The sequence below is a fragment of the Phyllobates terribilis genome, unplaced genomic scaffold (genome assembly GCF_046119375.1).
Source record: "Phyllobates terribilis strain yellow unplaced genomic scaffold, ASM4611937v1 Scaffold_7__3_contigs__length_470593459, whole genome shotgun sequence".
Lineage (NCBI taxonomy): Eukaryota > Metazoa > Chordata > Amphibia > Anura > Dendrobatidae > Phyllobates > Phyllobates terribilis.
In genome coordinates this window covers 242544744-242567505 of record NW_027362767.1, presented here as the reverse complement: position 1 = coordinate 242567505, position 22762 = coordinate 242544744, and the positions used below count along the sequence as shown (strand labels likewise).

Genomic DNA, 22762 nt, shown 5'->3' with positions numbered 1-22762 from the left:
GATGGCAGATTCTGAACCTGTGGGATCCATCTTGTTTCTTGTTTGGGCCTACTTAAAGCCGCATTGATCTCTCACTCATTGCTTGAGTATTGTGTCTGGAAACTAGGCTAACAGCTAGTGTCCAAGCTCCTGAACATTCTTACCTAGATAGGTTAGAACAATCTACAGATTGTTTCCTACAACTCCTTTTGCTAACTACAAGAACTTCTGTTACAGCTTGTTGTTCTGCTCGTGCTCCTTCAGCCATTGGTTTCCAGCAGTACTACGCCAGTATCGTAACATTGGGATATTTTTTTATAAGTCAAGCCTGACTTGTACTTCTCAACAACTTTGTCCCTGACTTGTTTGGAGATCTCCTTGGTCTTCATGGTGTTGTTCGGAGATCTCCTTGGTCTTCATGGTGTTGTTTGGTTAGTGGTGCCTCTTGTTAATAGTGTTGCAGCCTCTGTAGAATTTCAGAAAAGATAAAGTGTATATACTGACAGACATGTGACACTTAGATTGCACACAGGTGGACGTCCTGTCACTAAGCTTGTAGTAATTGCCTGTGACGCGCCCCCTGGGCCTGTGCTGTGCAGGGGATACCCGGAGCCGGATCGCTGGGGGTTGTAGTCCTCCGTGGCTGTGACCCGGTCCGTGCCCAGGGCGGTCAAACCAGTGGCAGTCTGAGTGTGATAACAAATGTCCGACTACGCCACCCGTGGATTGCAGTCAGTGGGGACCGCCGCTGCGCTGCAGACCGCTGAGGCTGATGTTGTAAGCGCAGCCGAGTATGGGATAACTCCCCACGGGAGAAGTATTGCCTCAGGGCAGCTAGTGTGGATGATGGGAGTGATGGTGTGAGCGTCCCAGTACTGATGGTGCTGGTGCGGCGATGAAACACAGAGACGTGGGGTTGCAGTTTCCAATGCTTTACTCACAGTTGTTATTCGTGTCAATCCTGCAGGCGATGACTGCCCAAGCCGTGCTGCGTCCACCAGGCAAGGGGCTCGACCAACTCCCAGGCAATTCCAGAGCGTGGCACAGGGCTCCCTTCTCTTCCCTTCTCTGGCCGTCCTCACCAGTGACCCACCTTTGTCCAGCTCCCTCGGGCCTTCTCTTGGCGAAACCTATCGCCGGTTTCACTGACCCTATGTGGTATGCTTTCCTGGTGGATGTAGTGAGGGGTCGCACCAAGATGTGGTCACAACCTCCGGTCTTTGGCTGAGGAATCTGTTGCCTCCACCAATTTGGATTCCTTTACCCTGCTCTGCCAACCCTTCACCCGCAATCTCCTGGGCCTATGGGGTTCCTTTTTCTCTCGTGTCTCTGGGCCTTTCTTAATGTTCTGTTCCTTGTTTCCTTTCTCTTCTGTTCCTGTTCTCTCTGCTGTTTCTTGCCTCTACTCCAGGCCCGCCTCATGGAGCTGGGCCCAGACTGAGCCACAGTTTCCTGTCAGCCCTCTCTGGCTGAACTCTTCTCTGAACTGAACTGAACTAACTGACTCTAAGATGGTGCCCACCTTATATACCTCCCTCTATGTGTGAACCCAGGTGACTAGCAACCAATGGGCTCCTACCTATGCCCAGAGACCCACCCCTATCTGCTCCTACACCACTGGGTTTTCCTCCCCCGCCCCACTCCAGCCAGGGACAGATGCTGTCGTGCCTGCACTTCTGTCTAGTGGGAGCACCGTTGAGCTGTCCCTCGGAAATGGGGGGTGTGTGGTGCATGCAGCTAAACGAGTCCTGGTCCACACTCCATCCTTACCCGGGAGTGGGATATCACACCTCTGGTTTGAGGTGCAATACCCCTGTTGCAGCCGAGCCCTCGGGGTGCTACATTCCCCCCTGGTAAATCACAGCACGTCCTCCGGCTGGAAAAGAGCAAAACAATTTAAAACATACAAATTTTTAAAGTGCACTCGCATATAAGACATTAACAAAAAACTCATCCATTTATGGGAGATACTCTTTTCTTAGAACGTTACTGGCATAAAACATTATAAAATACCTGGCTAATGCCACCGGAACTCTTTTATGAAACACTATATAAAGTTTGGCATTTCTATTTTAGCAGCATATTAAACTTTTCACATTAAAGCATTTTCAAGTGAAACACATTCAAAACATATTCTTGAGTTCTGGCCGCTGTGCAACTTGCGACCAGGTAAAGGTGCAACAGTCCATTTAATTTGTCTTGAAGTAGACGTTGCAGTCTTTTTATAAAACCAGAAGGGGGCACTTTAGGAAGCGCAACTATTTACAAGGGTGGCCGCTCTCAGTCCTCGGCCAGTTTTGGGAAGGGGGAATGGCTGCTCACAGTCCTCAGCCTGGTAACTTAGGAAGGGGCAATTTTTAAACAGTCAACAGTTCACTATTTGTCCCAACGGGGACCACACTTTCTAAAACGGGAATAGTTCCAAAAACAGTCCTTGTACCCAGACGGGTAACTATATACAGTTACAATTTTACCGTTCACTGGTAACGGTGTCCTCCTGTTGCTCCTTGCTCTTCCGGGTAATCTTCAGGTCCGTCCGGACCCTCAGGGTACTCTGTGTCTGGGCGGTACTGCAGTTACTCCTCCGTGAGCCGGTGAACTTGGAGGGCGTACGGCCCCTTGGCACCCTTGTGCCGGGTGAAGGTGACCACATCACCCGGGTAGAGATCACGTCCGCGGTGACCCTCCGGCAGGTGGCTCTCGACGTCCCTGCGGGTGACAAAGACGTCGCCGGGGGTTCTATGGTCCCTGATAAAGCCCCAGCCATGATCCAGCTGGAACTTTATTACGGTCCCGTTGACTCGGGGACCGCGGGCAGCTCGGGGGTCTTGTCGGGCCCTGCGCTTCTGCTCTGAGCTCCGGGCCTGCAGCTGCTCCTCTCGGATCCGCCTCTCCCGCCGTTCCCTCTCGAACACCCCCAGCTGTTGACGGCAGCTCTCCTCGCGCCGGGCGGCGTCCGCCCGGGTCTCCTTGGTGAACCCCATGAGATTCTCACCAGTGGGATCCCAGGCAAATTGAGCGTCCTCCAGCGGGAGCGGAGCGATTTTGGCGGGCTCCGGAACCGGGATCAGAGGCTCACGCAGGGGTTGTTCTCTCCGGAGACGGGGGTTGACGTACTCCGGTGGCCACACGAAGGGCAGCCCGTCCGGGCTGGTATGTTGCGCAAAGAGGTCTGCGCCCAGGGGTGGCACCACGGGCCTCGGTCGGGGAGCAGCACCCGGGGGCACTCGGCCTTGCGACCAGGCCGGGGAATTTCTGGTTGGGCCTGGGGGTGGCACTGTTGAGGAAGAGGGCGCTGGAGGGGCAGCGGCGCCCGGGTTCACCAGGCCTTGTGACCAGGCAGGTGGTACTTCCTCTTTTGTCGCGCCCGGGGTCCAGGGGCGTGGCGCGGAGCGGGGCGTGACCGCGGCTCCTGCCGCTTGAGGCCTAGCCGGGAGCAGTGGCGGCACGGCGACGGGTGTGGTGAGTAGGGCTTCGGTCTCTGCGACGGGAGGCTGGGGCAGGCTTGCAGCTGCTGGGCTCGGGGTGGTGACGTCCCCATTACCTGCCTCAGTCCTCGCTTCTCCCTCTGCGGCGTCGTCTCCGGCCTTCGTCCCTCCTGCACCATCCTCGGAGGAAGGCGTGCTCCAGGTTGCGGGTGGCGCCTCCTGCTGGCGGGTTCCAGCCTGCCGGGCCATCTCTCTTCCCCACTCGGCCAGCGCATTCTGCTGCGCCCGGGCCATCCTCCGGTCCAAGTCCTCCAGCGCAGCTCGTGCGCAGTCCGGGTCTCTGGGCAGCTGTGCCAGCAATTCCGCTAAGCTGCAAGGTGGCTCTGCTTGCAGCAGGCTGTGGGCCAGGGTGCTGGAGGGGTTCGCTGCTCCTTCCATCTCCGGGTGCAGCAGGTCCAGACTGATCCAGGCCGCGCCCGGCCCCACAGTTTTCTTTCCTATCCGCCCCCATGGGGGGGTGGTCTTAGGGACATCTGCTGACAATCACCTTTAGGGGCAGCCCCCCCACGTTGATGGACATCTCCACTGCTGCACTCATAGTTGCTGGGGGCAGGCCCCTTCTTTGGCGCCACTCTGGGACCTGGCCCACGATGGGAGGCGGCTTCCTGCTGTCTTTTGGTGCGCACATAATGGCGTCCGCTCTGCCAGGGCGGGAAAAACAGATGAAGATGGCGGGAAACGGTCCAAGATGGCGTCTGATGGCGGGAAACTACTCCGGACGGCGGGAGACTTCTTTTCAAGGTACATGTACGATCTTCTTCAGGCACGCAATACCCGCTTGTGGCGGGTTGGTAAAGATCCTGCCGACTACGCCAAAGTTGACGCGCCCCCTGGGCCTGTGCTGTGCAGGGGATACCCGGAGCCGGATCGCTGGGGGTTGTAGTCCTCCGTGGCTGTGACCCAGTCCGTGCCCAGGGCGGTCAAACCAGTGGCAGTCTGAGTGTGATAACAAATGTCCGACTACGCCACCCGTGGATTGCGGTCAGTGGGGACCGCCGCTGCGCTGCAGACCGCTGAGGCTGATGTTGTAAGCGCAGCCGAGTATGGGATAACTCCCCACGGGAGAAGTATTGCCTCAGGGCAGCTAGTGTGGATGATGGGAGTGATGGTGTGAGCGTCCCAGTACTGATGGTGCTGGTGCGGCGATGAAACACAGAGACGTGGGGTTGCAGTTTCCAATGCTTTACTCACAGTTGTTATTCGTGTCAATCCTGCAGGCGATGACTGCCCAAGCCGTGCTGCGTCCACCAGGCAAGGGGCTCGACCAACTCCCAGGCAATTCCAGAGCGTGGCACAGGGCTCCCTTCTCTTCCCTTCTCTGGCCGTCCTCACCAGTGACCCACCTTTGTCCAGCTCCCTCGGGCCTTCTCTTGGCGAAACCTATCTCCGGTTTCCCTGACCCTATGTGGTATGCTTTCCTGGTGGATGTAGTGAGGGGTCGCACCAAGATGTGGTCACAACCTCCGGTCTTTGGCTGAGGAATCTGTTGCCTCCACCAATTTGGGTTCCGGTACCCTGCTCTGCCAACCCTTCACCCGCAATCTCCTGGGCCTATGGGGTTCCTTCTTCTCTCGTGTCTCTGGGCCTTTCTTAATGTTCTGTTCCTTGTTTCCTTTCTCTTCTGTTCCTGTTCTCTCTGCTGTTTCTTGCCTCTACTCCAGGCCCTCTATGTGTGAGCCCAGGTGACTAGCAACCAATGGGCTCCTACCTATGCCCAGAGACCCACCCCTATCTGCTCCTACACCACTGGGTTTTCCTCCCCCTCCCCACTCCAGCCAGGGACAGATGCTGTCGTGCCTGCATTACTGTCTAATGGGAGCACCGTTGAGCTGTCCCTCGGAAATGGGGTGTGTGTGGTGCATGCAGCTACTGAGTCCTGGTCCACACTCCATCCTTACCCGGGAGTGGAATATCACACCTCTGGTTTGAGGTGCAATACCCCTGTAGCAGCCGAACCCTTGGGGTGCTACATTTGCACCAGAAATTTTTAGGGGCTTTATAGTAAAAGGGGTGAATACATATGCACATGACAATTTTTAGTTATTTGATCCCATGAACTTAATTTATGGCTATATTTTCTGCACTCCACTTCACCAACTTAGACTAATTAGTGCAGATGCATCACATACAAATTGGATTATAAAAATATTTAAACACAGGTTGTAATGTACCAAAATTTGGTAAAAAGCCAAAGTGGGTGAATACTTTCGTAAACCACTGTGTATATATAGTGCTAGGTAACAAACAGTTGTCTTGATGTTGGATGATCTGTTCACACATTATTTTTTTTGCTGTTCATGGACTTTAGTTCCTTACATTTTGGTCATGTAAATGGTTATTTCAGTTGTATAAACCGATGGTGTAAAGAATATGCCATGCCTTTATTATCTTTATATGTAAGATATGCCATCCCTTTATTATCTGCGATGGTAAAACTTTTGGGACAACTTTGAGAATGATTGGTCCCTGGTTTTCCGTGCACAGTGGCGCCTCTGACATCAGTCGTGCAGAGAGCTGCAGCACCGCCTTACTCACGTGCATGCAGGGCAGCTGCAGTTGTCTATGTGATCAGTTGTGGTCTCAGAGCTTAGATCCCCGCCAACCGTAAAGTGATGTCTACTGATTTAATCAGCCCAAGTTCACTAGTGGGATCTCCTTGCTGGAAATACATTTTATTGTTAACCCTTTGGGTATAAGACTGCACAAATTGAATTAAACAGTGTTATGTCAGCAGAGCCTGGCCTTGTGTGGTATAAATTATAGAGGGCCTGTATATGTATTCAGTAGTCTATATTTTTGTCTTCCTTTTGTATTTTTATTTAACCCTTGCATAATACGTGATACCCACATTCCCAACTATAATACCGCAGTGTATATCTATAATTTATGCTTATAATTTTACTCTTCCAGTACAATAACGCCTATCTTACTACAAGACATTCATTTGCATAAAGGGAATGATTGCCATTCATTCTCAAACTATTGTTCATGAGATATTGCTGTAAAATGGGTTTGAGCGACATGCCGAGCGTGCGGAGTCGGGGAATGTCAATAATGGCTGTTAGCCACGACTTGCTTTAGGGATCTCAAATATCTTTTCAGAAATAATCTTTGTCAGATTATTTTTTCTTTTGAGAGCCATTCAAACATCTGCTACTGTGAAACTCTGATGTTGGACGGTTCTTCTGGGTTTTCAAGAACTATAGTTCTAGCTGCTTTGTTCAGGTGAAGGACCTACAAGCCCAACATCTCCATAGTTGTGCCTGCACAACAAATCCCTAATCGCTCTGCTCTCGCCGGAATCAGGGCTTACCATTATGGTGACTTTGTTGGATTAATTTACAAATGGACTCTTGTGAGTCCCAAAAAAATGCATTGACTTTAGTAGGGTCTATTAATGGAAAGACTAGTGCTTCATGTGGGGCTTTTCTTACCATCAAAACCCCTCAATGCAAGGGTAAGATTGGCGAGTACATGTAAACCTGTGTCTGTATAGGGCAGTGTTAGGATTACAGAACATGGCTGCTTCTTCCAGAAACAGCATGACCCTGTCTGAGGGTCATTTCTGTTCTATCAGGCCTATTAAAGGCATTTCACAGCATCACAATATTGATGGCCTATGTTTAGGATATCCGTTTAAGGGTGTCCGTCTCTCAAATTGTTGGTTCTGTGGCTCGTGTGCCGCTTCCTCAATGCCTACATTAGTTTGCAGTCCCATCAGGCAGGCTCCTATAACACCAATGAATTCCAATTATGAAGCTTTGAAAGGACCTGTCGTGAGCGTCCGCAATCGTGGACACCGATCCATTAATAGTAATAATTTTTCTTTCTACAGCGCGAACGTATTCCGCAGCACTTTACGTTTTAGACCATTCATTCTTCGTAGGACTGCTGGAAAAAGCCAAGTACAGAGCTCAGCTTTTTTTTCCAGCAGTCCAATAGAGAATGAATGGAGCAGTGATTCACATGCATAGCCACCGCTTCATTCCTACAGGGCATTTCGGAGCTGAAATGGTCAGTTTCGGGACTCTTGTGTAAGCACTGCTGCTTCTACAGTGCCGATACTACTTTGTATAAATGCGCACAATGACATTAAAGCCATGTCGTAATAATAACAATAGGCCATCAATATTGTGATCCCTGAAAACCCATTTAAAGGATTATTCTCAACGTTAAAAATGATCACCTGTCCAATGTTTAGGTGTTAACTTGTAGATCCTGCTGGGCCTGCATCTGATCCCGGGCTTTGACCGTACTGGTTGGAGTGGAGCAGAGGCCAGGTTTGCGTGCCCATTGTTCCCATTCATGTTTTATAAGACTGCTTTTTTCAGCAGCCCCATAGAGAATGAATGGCGCCGTGATGCTCATGCATGGCCGCTGCATCATTCTGACAGGGTATTTCAGAGCCCTGTTCTCTTGATTGATGTGGGCTCCAGCAGGCAGGCCCCCACCGATCTGCAAGTTATCACCTCTTCCTTGGATAGGTGGTAATTTTTAGTGTTGGGAATAACCCTTTAAGTTAAAGGGGTTGTCCACTACCTGGGCAACCCCTTTTTAAAATAAAGCACTGCCCATTGTAAAATAATATATACTCCCCTCCTGCACTGGCTCCGTTCCTGCGCACCGCCTGATAGTGGCTGCTGATTGGCTGCAGGGCTCTGGGAGACCGGGTGCTGGCGCAGGAGGTGAAAATATGCTATTTTTATTTTTGCAAGGTGGGGTACCTTATTTAAAAAGGGGTTGTCTGGGTAATGAACAAACCCTTTAATCAGTTAGAATACAATATTTCTAATCCTGGACAACCCCCTTAACTATTAATTTACAAAACCCTATGCCTCACACTATAATAGTGGCCTCAACCTGAAGGGAATGCGCTATATTGTCTAGTGAATGGCTTTCTATTGCATTTCATTTCTAGCATTGCTTTATCATATAAATAATCATCTGGAGGGAAGTGATGGAGGAGAAGGTTATAATTTTTCAGTCTTTATTTTAAGGAAATTCCAAAATCTGAGTTCTCTTTCTATGAGAGCTGAGAATAAATTCAGTTTGTGCCCTGACGTATGTGTTATAATAACACGCTGTCATGTATAACCTGTGCAGGGAGGTGTCATCATTCCTTCTAACCTGTCATTTTGTTTCCCTTTTAGGGCGATGAAGGACCAATTGGACCACCAGGAGATCCCGGTCTGGAGGTACAAATTTAGGATATTTCATTATAATTCAACTCCAATTAACGTGTTTGGTATTCGTAGACATCGGCAGGAAATGAAGCATTTTCCTGCCCAATGTTTTCCTAACCTAACATAACACAGCCGCGCCACCAGAAGAGATGACACCGGCCAGGATGAAATCAGAGGGTCATTATTTATAGGGCAGAAATAGAAGCCCCTTTATGTCCGGAGGATTGCTGTCATGTCGCACTGGAGGGTGCTGTGTACATGGTTGTCCCTTGTGTCCTGCTGAAATCTGTCCCCACCTGCTGTCACCAGAAGGCTGCCGGTTCTCCGTCACCCTTGCATCTTGGCTCGCTCACAGTTCATCTTTGATTGCTAATTTGAAGTAGTAATTTGCACCCAATATAGACCCTCTTTTCAAAAATTGCCCATTAATGGGCTTTTTGATGCATTTGAGAATTTACTAGGACACATTATTGTGTTATGTTCTATTAGATAAGATTGAGGCCATATTGGGGTCTTCTTCATGGACAATCTAAAGTTTACTTGCTTACAGTGAATGTGTGGTTAAAACTGCACATGCGCTATGTGAGAAATATAGGAATACATGTGACACATTTTAACAATAGAGAAAAGTTGCATTTCCTGAAATGAAAGTGTACTAGTAAGTGGCTCCACATTGTGGTATTGAGTGAGTAAAATGTATTTGTAAAATCTTGACAACCCCCTTTAAAGGGCTATTCCTGTCCCAGTGTTTTACCACATATTCACAGGATTGCTTCTCTTTTTTTCACAAAATTGAGGCCATGTCTGCACCAAAAAAATGTTATGATTGTCATAGGACCACGATCAAGCATTGGTGGATACATTAAAAGACTTTTAGACTTTTTTGGGTCCCTGTAGATCGGTGGTGGTCCTGGTCCTGAGATGCCCACGAGCAATCACTGAAAACACTGTGCAGAAAAGTGGTGCTCACATGGTGTAAAAACTCAATGGAAAGCCTAGGGGTCCATACTTGTTGAGCTGAATGCTTCTGCACAGTGTGCACCCCTACTGATCTGCAGGGCGCTTAAGCACATAAAAAGAGTATAAAAGTAGAATCGACTAGTGCATTGTCATACGTATAACTCCTAACATTTATAGGACATGAGAATGCCATGTATAGATGAAGTCTAATAGGTCTTCTTATTTCTAGGGGTATCCGGGAAGAAAGGGATTCCCAGGTGTCCCAGGTGCCGAAGGACTAAAGGTGAGAGGATGGCACGTATTAAGATACAGCCCTGAATGTCAGTGATGGACAGTATGGCCCTGTGTCTGAACAGCATATGTGCAATATTCATTTATCAGAGCCAAAATCATTGGGGCCATTTACCAGTTTTCAGATTCTCCCTCTCATTTCACACCTTTGGATATTAAATGAATAGGAAACAAGAGTCTTTACTACTAAAGTGCTCATGCGTCATTGAGAGGAAGAGGTAGAAAAAAAAAAAGTCAGTGTGTTTTGAAACTTTTTAAACTTTTTTTTTTCTTTTGCTGGCCCCTGTGTCTCATGTAACAAAGAGTTTCTTTTCTTTGGCGCGTATTGTTAGTCTGGGAGGTTTGCAATTCTTACAGACCTGGCGCAAGTTCCTGGCAGTAGTCGAAAGTGAAGAGAAATTGCCACAAACTTGACTCGGATTTTTACACATCCTACTTCCATATGTGCGACAAGTAAATCCCAACGATCACTTCCAACTCACACCAACAAATTATACAAGTCTGATACAACACAACAGCAGTCAAGGGCGTATTAGGGCTTTACTTTAGGCTTCTGCTTCACATAGGCCCATCTATGTCGGTCTATGAATCAAGGCCTTATGCGGATTTACTATTTTTTAATATGTATATTATGCAATTTTTTTTTTTAACATTTTTTTTCCTCTTTCTTAAATTATTGTATGAACTTCTAAATTGCACTTAGAGAGGTGATTGTATTCATGAAATAACCACTATTGCTAAAATGCATTTTTTATCTGGTATTACAGCTCAGTGCCAGTTACTTTATTGGGGCTGAGCTATAGCTGTCACAACTAGATATATAAGCATGATAAAGTCACTGGCGAAGCTGCGGCTTGGCCCAGAAAACCCCTTTAAAGATAAATACAAATATTTTGACTTTTCAATAATTTGTATGTGGTGGCATTTTACTTTTTTTTTTTTTTTCTTCAAATGCAACATGGTAGCGGTTTTTTTTTTTCCATAGGACTGTACGTATGCAGAATTGCAACAAAATGAAATATTTTGGAAAAAAAAAAAGAATGAAAATGGCTAAAACTTTTTTCTGTGTTTTTTTTTAACACTTGTTAAAAAATGCTGAAAAGACTGTATGACATTAACGCACAGATTTATCTTTCTTTCCAGATTAGACAAAGTACAGTTTGATGTGTAATTCAAATTTTACAAATTTTTTCAACTTTCTAATAATTTTGTTCTTATTTCTCGCAATACTACAATTCTCCCTGCAGTCAGTGAATGAAATCAATGATTATGAATGAAGCCTTAATAAACTGTACAAAGTGATATAATTCCAAATTGTAGCCATGACATGTTGTACACAGCGAGGCATTAGGGTTGCATAATATGTAACAAAATCTGTCTGCATATACAGTCCTGGAGGGAAAGGAAATTCATGTGGTCACCGCAAATGGAAGAAGCCAAACATTCAGTAATGCACAAGGTGAAAGGTTGATTAAAAGAATAATGTATAATCTGAAAATTTACAATAATCCCATATCGGCACAGGAAATGGAAAATGGCTGAACAAGTTACTAACATTGGATGAAATCCCATCCTGATCATATCCAGTAGAAAAAGGCAGAGAAAAGAGAATACTGATACAATGTGACGAGCCGTGCACCATTTCTAGTTGGACAAGAGCAGGACAATTTTTTTAGTCTCTCTCTCTATCTATATATACATATATATACAGCTGTGACATCGAAGTGCTATTATATATATATATATATATATATATATATATATATATATATATATATATACATATATAATAGCACTTTGATATCACAGCTGTTCTCTCAGTCCCATAGACTTTGAATAGAGAACCATCACTCATTCAAAACTCTTTTATCTGAACTCAAGAGAAACAAGGCGTTCAAGACCCCTCTTTTAGAGATTGTCTGAGTCCCCTGTAAGCCTACATTTATCATCTATTGTATGGATAGGTGATTCATGTCCTTTGTGGGGCACCCCTTATATACAATTCCTTTCAGTTACGTTGCCTTTAAAAGTCGTTATCTGACTAGACTCTTACGCTACTTTTCAATTCACTTCTATTGACAGAAGCTGGAGGAGACTAGCCTGCATGTGACCACAAGTATGCACATCTCATACATGCGGTCATGTGACCGCCGACCCGCACAAAGAATACAGTCATTGCGCATCACACACCATCACAATCCAGCAGTCTGCAGTCACATAGAGTGACTACCGACTTTTCTTCTGAGACCGTACAACCCCTTCAAGGGATGTAAAGGGTGGCCAGAAAGACTCCTATATAGTCATAATGTATCTATCAGGCCACAGCAGGATGTATTGTTTGTATGTGACTAAAGCCCCCGTCTCACATAGCGAGATCGCTAGCGAGATCGCAGCTGTGTCACGGTTTTGGTGACGCAACAGCGACCTCACCAGCGATATCGCTATGTGTGACACTTTGCAGCGATCAGGCCCCTGCTGTGAGGTCGCTGATCGCTGCAAAATGTCCTGGACCATTTTTTGGACTTTGCCCTCCCTCTGGTCATTACACATCGCTGTGTGTGACCAGCGGGAGCAGCGATCAGGCTGGTAACCATGATAAACATCGGGTTACTAGGGGCACACGCGCACCTAGTAACCCGTTGTTTATCATGGTTACAAGCCTGCTAAAGTGAGCGGTAACCTCCCGCTCACCATAGCAGAGTGGTAACCATGATAAACAACGGGTTACTAGGTGCGCGTGTGCCCTTAGTAACCCGATGTTTATCATGGTTACCAGCCTGCTCCTGCTTCAGCAGGCTGGCAACCGGAGCAGGACATCGTGGAAAGATTCTTTCCACGATGTCGCTGCTCCCCTGATCGTTGGTGAGCCTGCCTGTTTCACAGCTCACCAGCGACCACATAGCGACGCAGCAACGATCCCTGACAGGTCGTATCGTTGTCGGGATCGTTGCAGCGTCGCTAAGTGTGACGGGGCCTTTAGACTTCAGTCAAAGGCTTCTCACCCAGCCAACCAGTACTATACTCTGCAGTGACGAGGGACAAAAACACCGAAACAGTTGTCCGCAGATGAGTATTGTTTATATAAAAAAGACTCTGGTTTGGCTAAATCTCTTATGTCAAGTAGCAAAGTTTGTTAAAGTGCATCTTTTCCCAGATTTCACAATTCAAGCTGCAGTCTTTATTAAAATAGATCTCTTAGAACTGATGAGACTGGTGTATTTACTTAGAATTATACAGCCATTCTGACTTGGATGGATTTTCTGATATTAAGATGAGCATTTTCTCAGACCTGCTATAGAGTTAGAGAGCTCAATGTATTTAGTCTCATGCCACCCCACCCAGCCTGACTGACATCTGCAGCTTGTACTGAGCAGTGAGGGATCTCAGCGGGGAGGAGGGACCCTGAGAAGTTGTCAATCAGGCTAGAAGGGCGCAAATTGAGTTAAACTTTTCATAAAGGATTTTACAGCTAGTCTAGAGATCTAGTTGGTAATGTATGTAGTTTGTGTTGTCAAGTCTGGTGACTGCTCCACTTTCAAGGGTCAGACATTGCATTATAAGGTAGTTCCAAAAGGTAGAACTGGAATGACCGTTTTGTTCCGTTGGAGGAAAGCGAATTTGCTTACTTTTTTTTCCCAGAGAACATTGCCTGATCCATCTTTCTCTCTTCTCCAGCTGGCATCCTCCACAAGGAGAACCAGTACTGCCACGCACCCGGTCATGCTCCACATAATCATACGTGTCGGTGTGCATCTTCAGTTCTGCTATCTTATATGTAGGGACTGTCCTCTTCCATCTTGGTTCCATGCTATAAATCCCAGGCCTAGTATGAGCCTGTACTTTGAGAATTTTCTTTTGCCAGCTCCCTTATGCCGTCTGCTTAATCTTCATGTGCTGAGAGATGTGAGCTCTTTGTTTTCTGAGTGACTATGTCTTTTCCTATTTCTCCAGGGTGAGCCAGGAAACACAGGAAGAGCCGGGAAGATCGGTGAACAGGTGCTGTAAATAGTTTTCTTTCTCAATACCCCCATAACAGTCACTGTCTGCATTACTGATGGGAGGCCATTAACTATGATTTCCTCTCGGAGACTGGAGGTGTATTTAGTACAGACAGCTTCCCTATCGCTGGCCAGCATATCTCCAATACACAAGGCCTTTCTCATGCTGTTATATAACCTGGAACTATTCATTCTTGCTTCCAAATCCAATCCAATATTTACACATCGCTGTAAGAACTCTGCAAGAACAGAAACCTTTACCCAAGCCGCCAATAACAATATTACATTATTTACTTTCAGAATATCTTAATGCTAAGTCAGCTGTCTGGAAAAATACTTTTATAGGGGGTTACTTCTCCCAGTACAATGTCTCCCTCATCCTTGTTACCTCCCATACATTAATGGGATAATTACTACCCTTCATTACCTCTAATTGGACATTCACAAGGGTTCATTTTTTTTATTCAAATAAAAAACTTTGTCGTTAGAGCTAGAAATTTATAAGCCTTTGTCTGTAAGTAAATGGCACTGTCTCTCCACTTGAATACATTTTGGTTTTGATGTGGTCTTGTTAATCTACATAAAGCATGAGAAGCTTTGCACATATATTGCATTACTTACTGTGATCAAGAACCTATAATATAGTCCAGTGCTGCATTCTCAATTCTGCTGGCTTCAGAGGTGAAATCACCCTGCATTTCTCATTGCCAATGTAACCACTGCTGGCTTCAGAGCTGAAATCTCCCTGCAATTTCACATGATCAGTGTAACCACAGGGCCTGTGGGTCACTTAAGCAGGGAATGTTTTCACCCTTCTGCATCAGGACCTCAATCCGATACCATCCAATACCTTTCAGTCTCTCAGGTGCCCCTCCATTGCGCCCACATGTCAGCCTGGCTCAGACCCCATGGACCTCTCACTGGACGTCTGCTCTGAGATTGTGGCAACTCCTCACATTAAAGGCATCTTTCCACTACCTCATGCTTCTATCTGCAGCCCGGCTCTACCTCTACAGTAATCCGGACCTATTCCTGTTGGCCCCTTGTCTCTAACGACTGACTTCACTATCTTGGCACCAATTTCTGCCTTATAAAGTCTTAACGCGATACTTAGCTAAAGTAACGTGACAGACCCTGATCATTTATCAGCCAGGTTATCCAGCATACCCCAAGTCTGACAACACCATTACACTTTCAATACAATGACCATAATAACATATATTTTTGTCTGTGGAAGCCTTTTGCATGGAAATAAATATAATAAGCTTCTTCCCGAGGGATCGGTAACTTCTTGTCCTGACTGATGTCCACCTACACAATGTTGACTCAGGTCATTTACATTCCCCGAAGTTTCATCCTTATATCCTACACTATCAAATAGCATGATGTAGGAATACATCACTCTACAATAGCTAAACTGCCGGGGTGTCGTCTGACTGCAACTTTGTTGTCTGTTTCCAATAGCAACCTAAGGAATTGTGAATGCATCAGAATATAACTTCTGAATCTGAATATCAAGGCACTGGAGATTTGATCAAACTTGAGTACCATTTGGGGGTTGTGATGAAGTGAAAATGTTGCTAATTTCAGCATTTTAATATATTTTCTACACAGGGTCTTCCAGGATTTATTGGTCCAGTGGGAGAGACAGGGATTGCAGGAGAAAAGGTAAGGGTAATGATTTAAAGACAGAGGAGACTGTCAATGTTTCATTAGAAATGTATCATATGCCATCCCGGACTAACAAAATGCTTTAATAATAAGATCTGGATGAATTACATTGTGTTTTTTAGGGAGACCGAGGCAGTATTGGGGCTCCGGGACCTCCGGGAGAGAAGGGAACACTGGTAAGAATCGACCTATTATTTAGCCCCATACAGGATAGGAATAACACATCCTATACATGCACTTGCATGTAGTCATTGATGGGATATTTCTCCCATACGTTGTGCTGCATGTTGTAAGTTACATAAGCCTCAATCCAAAGCACTGTTCATGACGGCATCACCCCGTGATTCCATAAATATATGGAAAGAAAGTTGGCAATGTATTGCTCAGTGTACAGCGGCTTAATTGCTTTCAGATTTACATATAGTAACCACAAGCCCATTCTGGTAAATTTACACGTGTGGGTAGCTGCCGTTCACTGCTGTCATTCTTCTCCGGTAGCCACGTGCTTGGTTGGATTCCCTTTCAGAGAGCGTCTGTCTGTGTGTTTGGATAGCTCTTGCCTCGTGTGTTTGGCTTTCTCTATTTTCTTAAGGGGAGTGTATTTTTCTAGTGTGGTCGGATACCTGTGTGCCCTGACGTCTGCACAGCCCCAGAGTATTACAGGAGCTTCTGTTTACCTTAATTACCCTGGCGTTTTTACCCCCGCCCTGTCTGTTTATGTGTATTTGAACCAGGTATTTCCTGCGTGCACAAGGCTTCCACTGAAATACACTATTTAAAGCCCCACTTGGATGAGCCGCAGGGTGTATGCTCAAAGAAGCAGTCCACCAAATAAACCAAATAGTTGTAGTGAATGTACGCATTTTACAAAATAGCCTTGCTTATCCATCAGGACTCTTGTTGGTGGAGAAAGTCAGTAGTCAGTTTCTGTGCTTGGAGAGAAATGGAAGCATACTCAAATCATATTTGGCGAAGAATCAGGCTCCAAAATTGAACCAGATTTGCACTAAAATGATTAAAAAGTCAGAATGAAAATGGAGTCTTAGGGTAAGTTAACATGGGATGAAAATTCCCCCACACCTCCCCCATGGATTTCAATGCAGATTTTGCGGCTAATTCACTACCAATTTCCTCCACTACTACATTGAAAATCTGCTGTGAAAATCCACAACAAATCTGAAGCCGGCTGATTCAGGATTTTATGAAAGAAAGCCGTATGCTCACATTTCTGTGCAGACCTAAATGTGGATCGGACTTGTAAAATCTCGAGCACTTGCCACTGTGGGTCCTGCACAAATCCTCCGAGCCCTATTCTGTCCTGTATGGATTTGCCCTTAAAGAGCCTGTCCACCCCTTTTTTATTTAAAAAAAAAAAAAGTCCCATAGTAGTCTGAAAGTCTGAAAAAAAAGTAGATCTTTGCCTACTAGACTGTGACCACACCTTTCCTTGGTAGTGCTGCCATTGACCCGCTGCCCATCTTGTCGCTTCCTTTTCCAGCAGGAAACATCCCCCATCACTTGCTGCAGTGGTCATGTAACATCCAAACTGAAAGAGAGAGCAGGAGTCAGTGTTTTCTGGCACATACAGCAAGTGACTGCTGGTGCTATTGATTGGCTGCTTCTGTCACATGACATCTCCCGCTACAAGAGAAGCAGAGAGACCAGCGGGGGACACAGATGTGTTTTTGTTTTTTTTACAGACCACATTTGGTCTATTTTTAAAAGAAAGGATGGACAACCCCTTTTTGTTGCATCCATATGTGCAGGGTAGTTACAGATTCACTTCACATTGAAAAACTACTATGATTTCTAAATTTTAATTATTCCCGCTGCCTATTAGATGTAATAACTAAACAATATAACACGGCTATTTCCAGTTGCTTGGACCAGGACATATCGAACTCACGGTTATAAACAACCACTATGGACCGAGATATTATAATGAGGCAAAGCTGCGTCTCAGGATGCTGACCTAACTATGAAAGTCCCATGAAAAGCATGACTTGATAGCATGAGATTTCTCTTGAATTTATCTCCTTTTTTGTGCATTATTCTGTAGAATACCACATGCATTATGTTAGATTTACAAACGATGGACAACCTCATCAAATATTTCTTTACTTTTCAGGGTCACACTGGTAATCCTGGACCACTAGGTCCTCCAGGTCCTCCAGGACTATCGGTAAGTGACATTTTATCTCATTCCTTTGCCACAAAATTACCCATGGTAGGCTCAAGCTGCTGACGTGATTGACACGGCAGTAATTGAACTGGGTCTATATTGTTTATGCGGATAGCCAAATAGACATAAAATGTATTTTATCAGATTAGTCAGTCAGATCATATCAAGAACAGCCTTATCCAAACTCCATTTTTGGTTTATTCACTGACTGTACAACCAATCTTAACCTGTATATTATTTCTATATATGTATATATTATATTAGTGCATTACCAATGCCTTTCATTCATTCTGTGTGTTGTTCCCATGTGTCATAACAGGGTTTGCCTGGATCACGTGGGGCGCAAGGCATAAGAGGTCCAAAAGGCCGAAGGGTAAGTGGAGAGCCAAATGTAGCGTCATTTTAATATACAGTTGTCGTATGCTTATTATGAGGTCGTTTCATGTGATCTATGTATATTCTCGGGCACTTTTTACATAACTTCCATCTTATAAAGTAATGGTTTATTGCTAGGACGTGCCATTGCTTTAACACCTGTGAAGATGAGACCCCCACCAGACTATACGATCCATCATTCAGCTGACGGCTCTCTCCCGACTCCCACGCTCAGCCGAACGCTATTGTGATGTTTATCAGAGAGTCGCTGCCAGAATCATCTGACAGCGGCCCATCTCCCTGAGAACAAAAGGATCGGGTGATTTGTATTCCAACCACCCGATCCTTATGTCCACCCACCATAAAGTATATATTAGATGGTTGTTCGATCATGCCAAAATCGTTGCAAATAAAGGGGAGCTAGTGCCGTATCACTGTGAAGGGAAAATAACTCAGAAGATAATGCTGCACTAATTCCTTTTCATTCCAAGGATCAGAGGGGATCCCAAAGGTTTAACAGTCAGCCATAAAGTGATGGCATCTCATAGTGATCTGCATTCAGTTTATAAGATGGGAATACCCCGAAGTTTAAATACAAAGGGAAAGTCTTCCCTTCATACTTCACCCACCTTTATGCTCCGCTCTGGGTTCCATTGATTTCAATATCAGGCCCAATAAAATGTGTCAAGGAGTCTCCTAAGTAAAGAAGTGGGGATCCATGAGTTCGCAGTCCCCAATAATAACTTCTTCTAGATCTCAAAAACTTGTGTTATGAGACCTCTTTGGGGGTTTTTTCAAGAAGTTCCAGTTGGAATCTTTCATTGGATAGATAATTGGGTAATAATATAATCCTTGGCTTTAGGAATATTTATTACTTTCTTCATCCAGAAAACTCACTTCTGGGTCCTGGGAATTTTGTTCCTTCGTAAAGGTTTTATGAGTGTAAACCAGTGCTGACCACAGACATGACAGGTCTTTACCACCACCACCCCCACTTTCCATGAGTCATCATTGCACATTTTGGCTACTTTTGGATAAAACTTGTTATCGGAAAAAGAAAAATAAATATAGGGAAATTACACCTAAATCTGCAAAAAATAGAAAGGCTTGTATTTCTAGGGTCTGGCACATAGAAAACCGATGGGATTACAGGCATGTAGTGGTGGATTGGACACTGCCAGCTAATGTTTTCATGTGATGCTAATAAAGAAAAAACGCATTCATTAGGGTGTGTATAGTACCCACTTAAATTGCCCTGTTTGTCACTGTATCTGTGATTGGCAACGACTTAAATGGATTTTCTGGGAACATCTAAACATAGCTTACTGGACTTGATCTAATTTTGTATTACACAGTCTGATATACAGGAAGTCTGTGAAGACGCTGCCTTTTTTACTGGACCTTTATTGGGTGAATTCATAAAGAGATCATTATGGAAAGTGCCCATGGGAAATTACTTAAAGGAACTGTCCAAATTCCAAAAACAGCACCGGCTATGTCCATGGGATGTATCAGGTTTTGCGGCTATGCTCTATTGAAATGAATGAGGCTAAGCTGCAATACCTGACACAACCTGTGGGCAAGTGTGGTGCAGTTTTTTGGAAGAAAGCAGCCATTTGTTTACTGATTTACTAAATCTCTTCCCAGCAACTCCTGCCTCTCCTATTCCCTGTCTTAGGGTATGTGCACACAATATCTTTTTCATGCAGATTCTGATTTTTCTGACATCTGTGTACATGTTCCATCTAATGTCTCTTCTTTTAACTGCTTTATGGTTCGGAAACCTTAAAGGGGTATTCCCATCTCCAAGATCCTATCCCAATATGTAGTAGGTGTAATAAAAATATTATTAGCAAATATCTCCAATTAGAAATGTAGTATAGTATTTTTGATTCACTATCTCTTACCTCATGTGCAGGCATTGCAGGACCTTAGGTATCCATGGTTACGACCACTAGCAACTAGCTATCTGTGACCATCAGTGGACGTAACCATGGATACCTAAAGTCCTGTGATGCCTGCACATGAGGTAAGGGAAATAGCGAATCAAAAATACTATACTACATTTCTAATTGGAGATATTTGCAAATATTATTATTATTACACCTACGACATATTGGGATAGGATCTTGGAGATGGGAATACCCCTTTAAAGCGGTTCAGGGCAGCACGGTGGCTCAGTGGTTAGCACTGAAGCCTTGTAGCGTTGGGGTCCTGGGTTCAAATCCGTAAGGAGCTTGTATGTTCTTCCCATGGTGTTTGCGTGGGTTTCCTCCGGGTTCTCCAGTTTCCTCCCATCTTGATAGGGAATGTAGATTGTGAGCCCCAATGGGGACAGTGATGATGATGTCTGTAAAGTACTATGGAATATGATGGCGTTATGTAAGCAAAGCATAATAAATAAAAAGAAGTAGCAAGGTTATAATTCTATATACTTGAAAATACAGAGCCAAGATGCTAGCAGCTCCATCGCCGCAAAAACATCTGAAAAAAACGCCGGCAAAGGCACTTCAGTAAAACGACTTAGGCTGTGTGCCCACGTAGCATTTTTCAAGCGTATATGCTGAGGAATTTCCGCAGCGTAAACGCTTGAAAAACGCATGTATATCCGCACCCCATGGTCCCCAATGGCATTCCGCAATGTCAATGCCCATGCTACGGATTTTTCCGCAGCGTTTATGCTGCATTCAAAAATCCGCAGCATGTCATTTAATTTTGCGTTTCCGCATGCAGATTTGCCTTTGTCCAATGCATAAAAAACGCAAGGCAATTCCGCATGTGGAAAACGCGTGATAAACGCGCGAAAAATGCGCGATAAACGCGTGCGGAATTCCGCATGCGTTTTTCCGGGAGAGGACTTGCATTTATGAAGCAGAAATTTTCTGCTTCATAAATGCAACGTGGGCACATAGCCTTAGGGTGTTTTCCTGAAGCGCTTTTGCCTTGGAAAACTTGGAGCTTCCACCAGCGTCTTAGAGACGTTGTGCGCTTATTTCCAATATCTAGGTACCTGATTGCCTGTTTATCTCTGATCCATATTGCATAGGTATGGCAGCTATGTCTCTGCTATTAAGCATATCCCTGCAGCAAGTTCCGAACTGCTTGTGTTTTTCCGCTGGAGTGCTGGTCCTCGAAGATCCACGTGCTGTCCTTTATCTCCGGTCCTTGTGGATCACCTTGGCTTAGAGAATCCAACTCGCCTAGTGAGCCCATAACATAGGCTTTGTAGTTTGTTTGCATTGAGTCTTTAAAGTTCCTATTATGAAACTGGTGATTAAATATCTGCTCAATTTCTACTTTTGCTCAGCAATAACACAGTGACCTGAACTGGAGATGTCTGTAGAGTTTTTTTATAACCCTATGGAGAGTCATCTGGAGTTTTTTTTGCCACTGTTTACTACTGAGTAAAGTTTTGGTTGACTGCTTGACATGCCTCAAAGGGTTTTTCCCAAAAGTTATGCCCTATATAAGGAGGTAGCATGAGAATCCAAATTAGCAGCTCTCCACGAGAAGATAAATGTGTCATGCAGTGCCTAGGGATTGTGGGCGCTAAAAAGGTCCCTAGAACTAGAGTCTATCCCTGTCCCCCTGATTACTCCTGAAGATAGAGACGCTGGGGTCATGTGCCTTGCTCTGCTCCTAAATCAACCCTTATCTGTCCCTTCCCCCACCCAGGGAGGTGGGAAGTCGAAGTGTATAGAAACACATGAACCAGACGGACAGGGATAAATGAAAATAACAATCATTCAAAATACACTCAGCAAGCAGAGTGGGCCACATGGGAGTTAAAGGAAGGAGAAACCAAATAGGAGAGGATGGGAATGTCCACACAGACAAAACTATAAGCAACATTCTCCTGAACAAACCTCCAAACACCAACCCCAACCACAAACTACACCTCCAACTCCAGAACCAGGCAGTAAGAACTAACACTGGCAATGCCTAAGTGCCAGTGGCGAGCATATATAGCAGAGGGAAGTGGCCAACACTGAACAGCTGAGACAATCTGGATGGGAAAGCTCCAGGAGCTTCAACTGAACAGATTAACCCTTGTACTGCTAGCAAGGAAAAACCTGCACTGTTTAGTAAGATGGTGAGGTACTTTTAACCAGTGCCGGAGTTTGTGAAACCAGACGCCCGCGATCTTCTAGCCCCTCTCTGTCGTGGTATCCCCATGACAAAATGGCTCGCTGATGCAACCTTCCCTTCCAAGAGTCCCAGCGGTCAGACTCCTATTGATCAGCATCTAATCCCCTATCTAATGATTAGCTTGCAATTTTGGGGAAAGCCCCTTAAGGCTCTTGGGGGGTGCAGTCACACCACATTCCCCTTTTTCCTTTTTTTCTTACGATCCTCCACTAAAAACATAATGAGCTATAAAGTCTAGTTTACCGTACACCATCAACCTACAATTCAGTAGTAATAATAAGATTTTTTTTTTTAAGTTATGGTAATAAAATCTCCAACTTTCAGAATGACAAGACAAAAATTTATGTCTAGTGCTCGGCATCAAAGTCCTGCGGTTGGTAGATGTAAACAGGATGGTTAATAGAGTAAATGATATTGTTCTCTTAGCTGATATAGCCGAGCTCGTCACCCATTTCTGTAAGATCTAAAGATATTTAGTGTAAATAT

At 45.1% G+C, this 22762-nt stretch overlaps 1 protein-coding gene across 1 annotated transcript in view; it reads left to right on the top strand.

Moving 5' to 3' along the window:
- The window catches only part of COL27A1 (collagen type XXVII alpha 1 chain), a 285000-nt gene that overhangs the window by 120388 nt on the left and 141850 nt on the right, over nucleotides 1–22762 (top strand). Inside the window, exons 22-28 of the mRNA XM_073639999.1 lie at nucleotides 8618–8662; nucleotides 9840–9893; nucleotides 13853–13897; nucleotides 15514–15567; nucleotides 15693–15746; nucleotides 17699–17752; nucleotides 18072–18125. Of these exons, the coding sequence (XP_073496100.1) occupies nucleotides 8618–8662; nucleotides 9840–9893; nucleotides 13853–13897; nucleotides 15514–15567; nucleotides 15693–15746; nucleotides 17699–17752; nucleotides 18072–18125 (360 nt within the window). The remainder of the gene's footprint in view (nucleotides 1–8617; nucleotides 8663–9839; nucleotides 9894–13852; nucleotides 13898–15513; nucleotides 15568–15692; nucleotides 15747–17698; nucleotides 17753–18071; nucleotides 18126–22762) is intronic.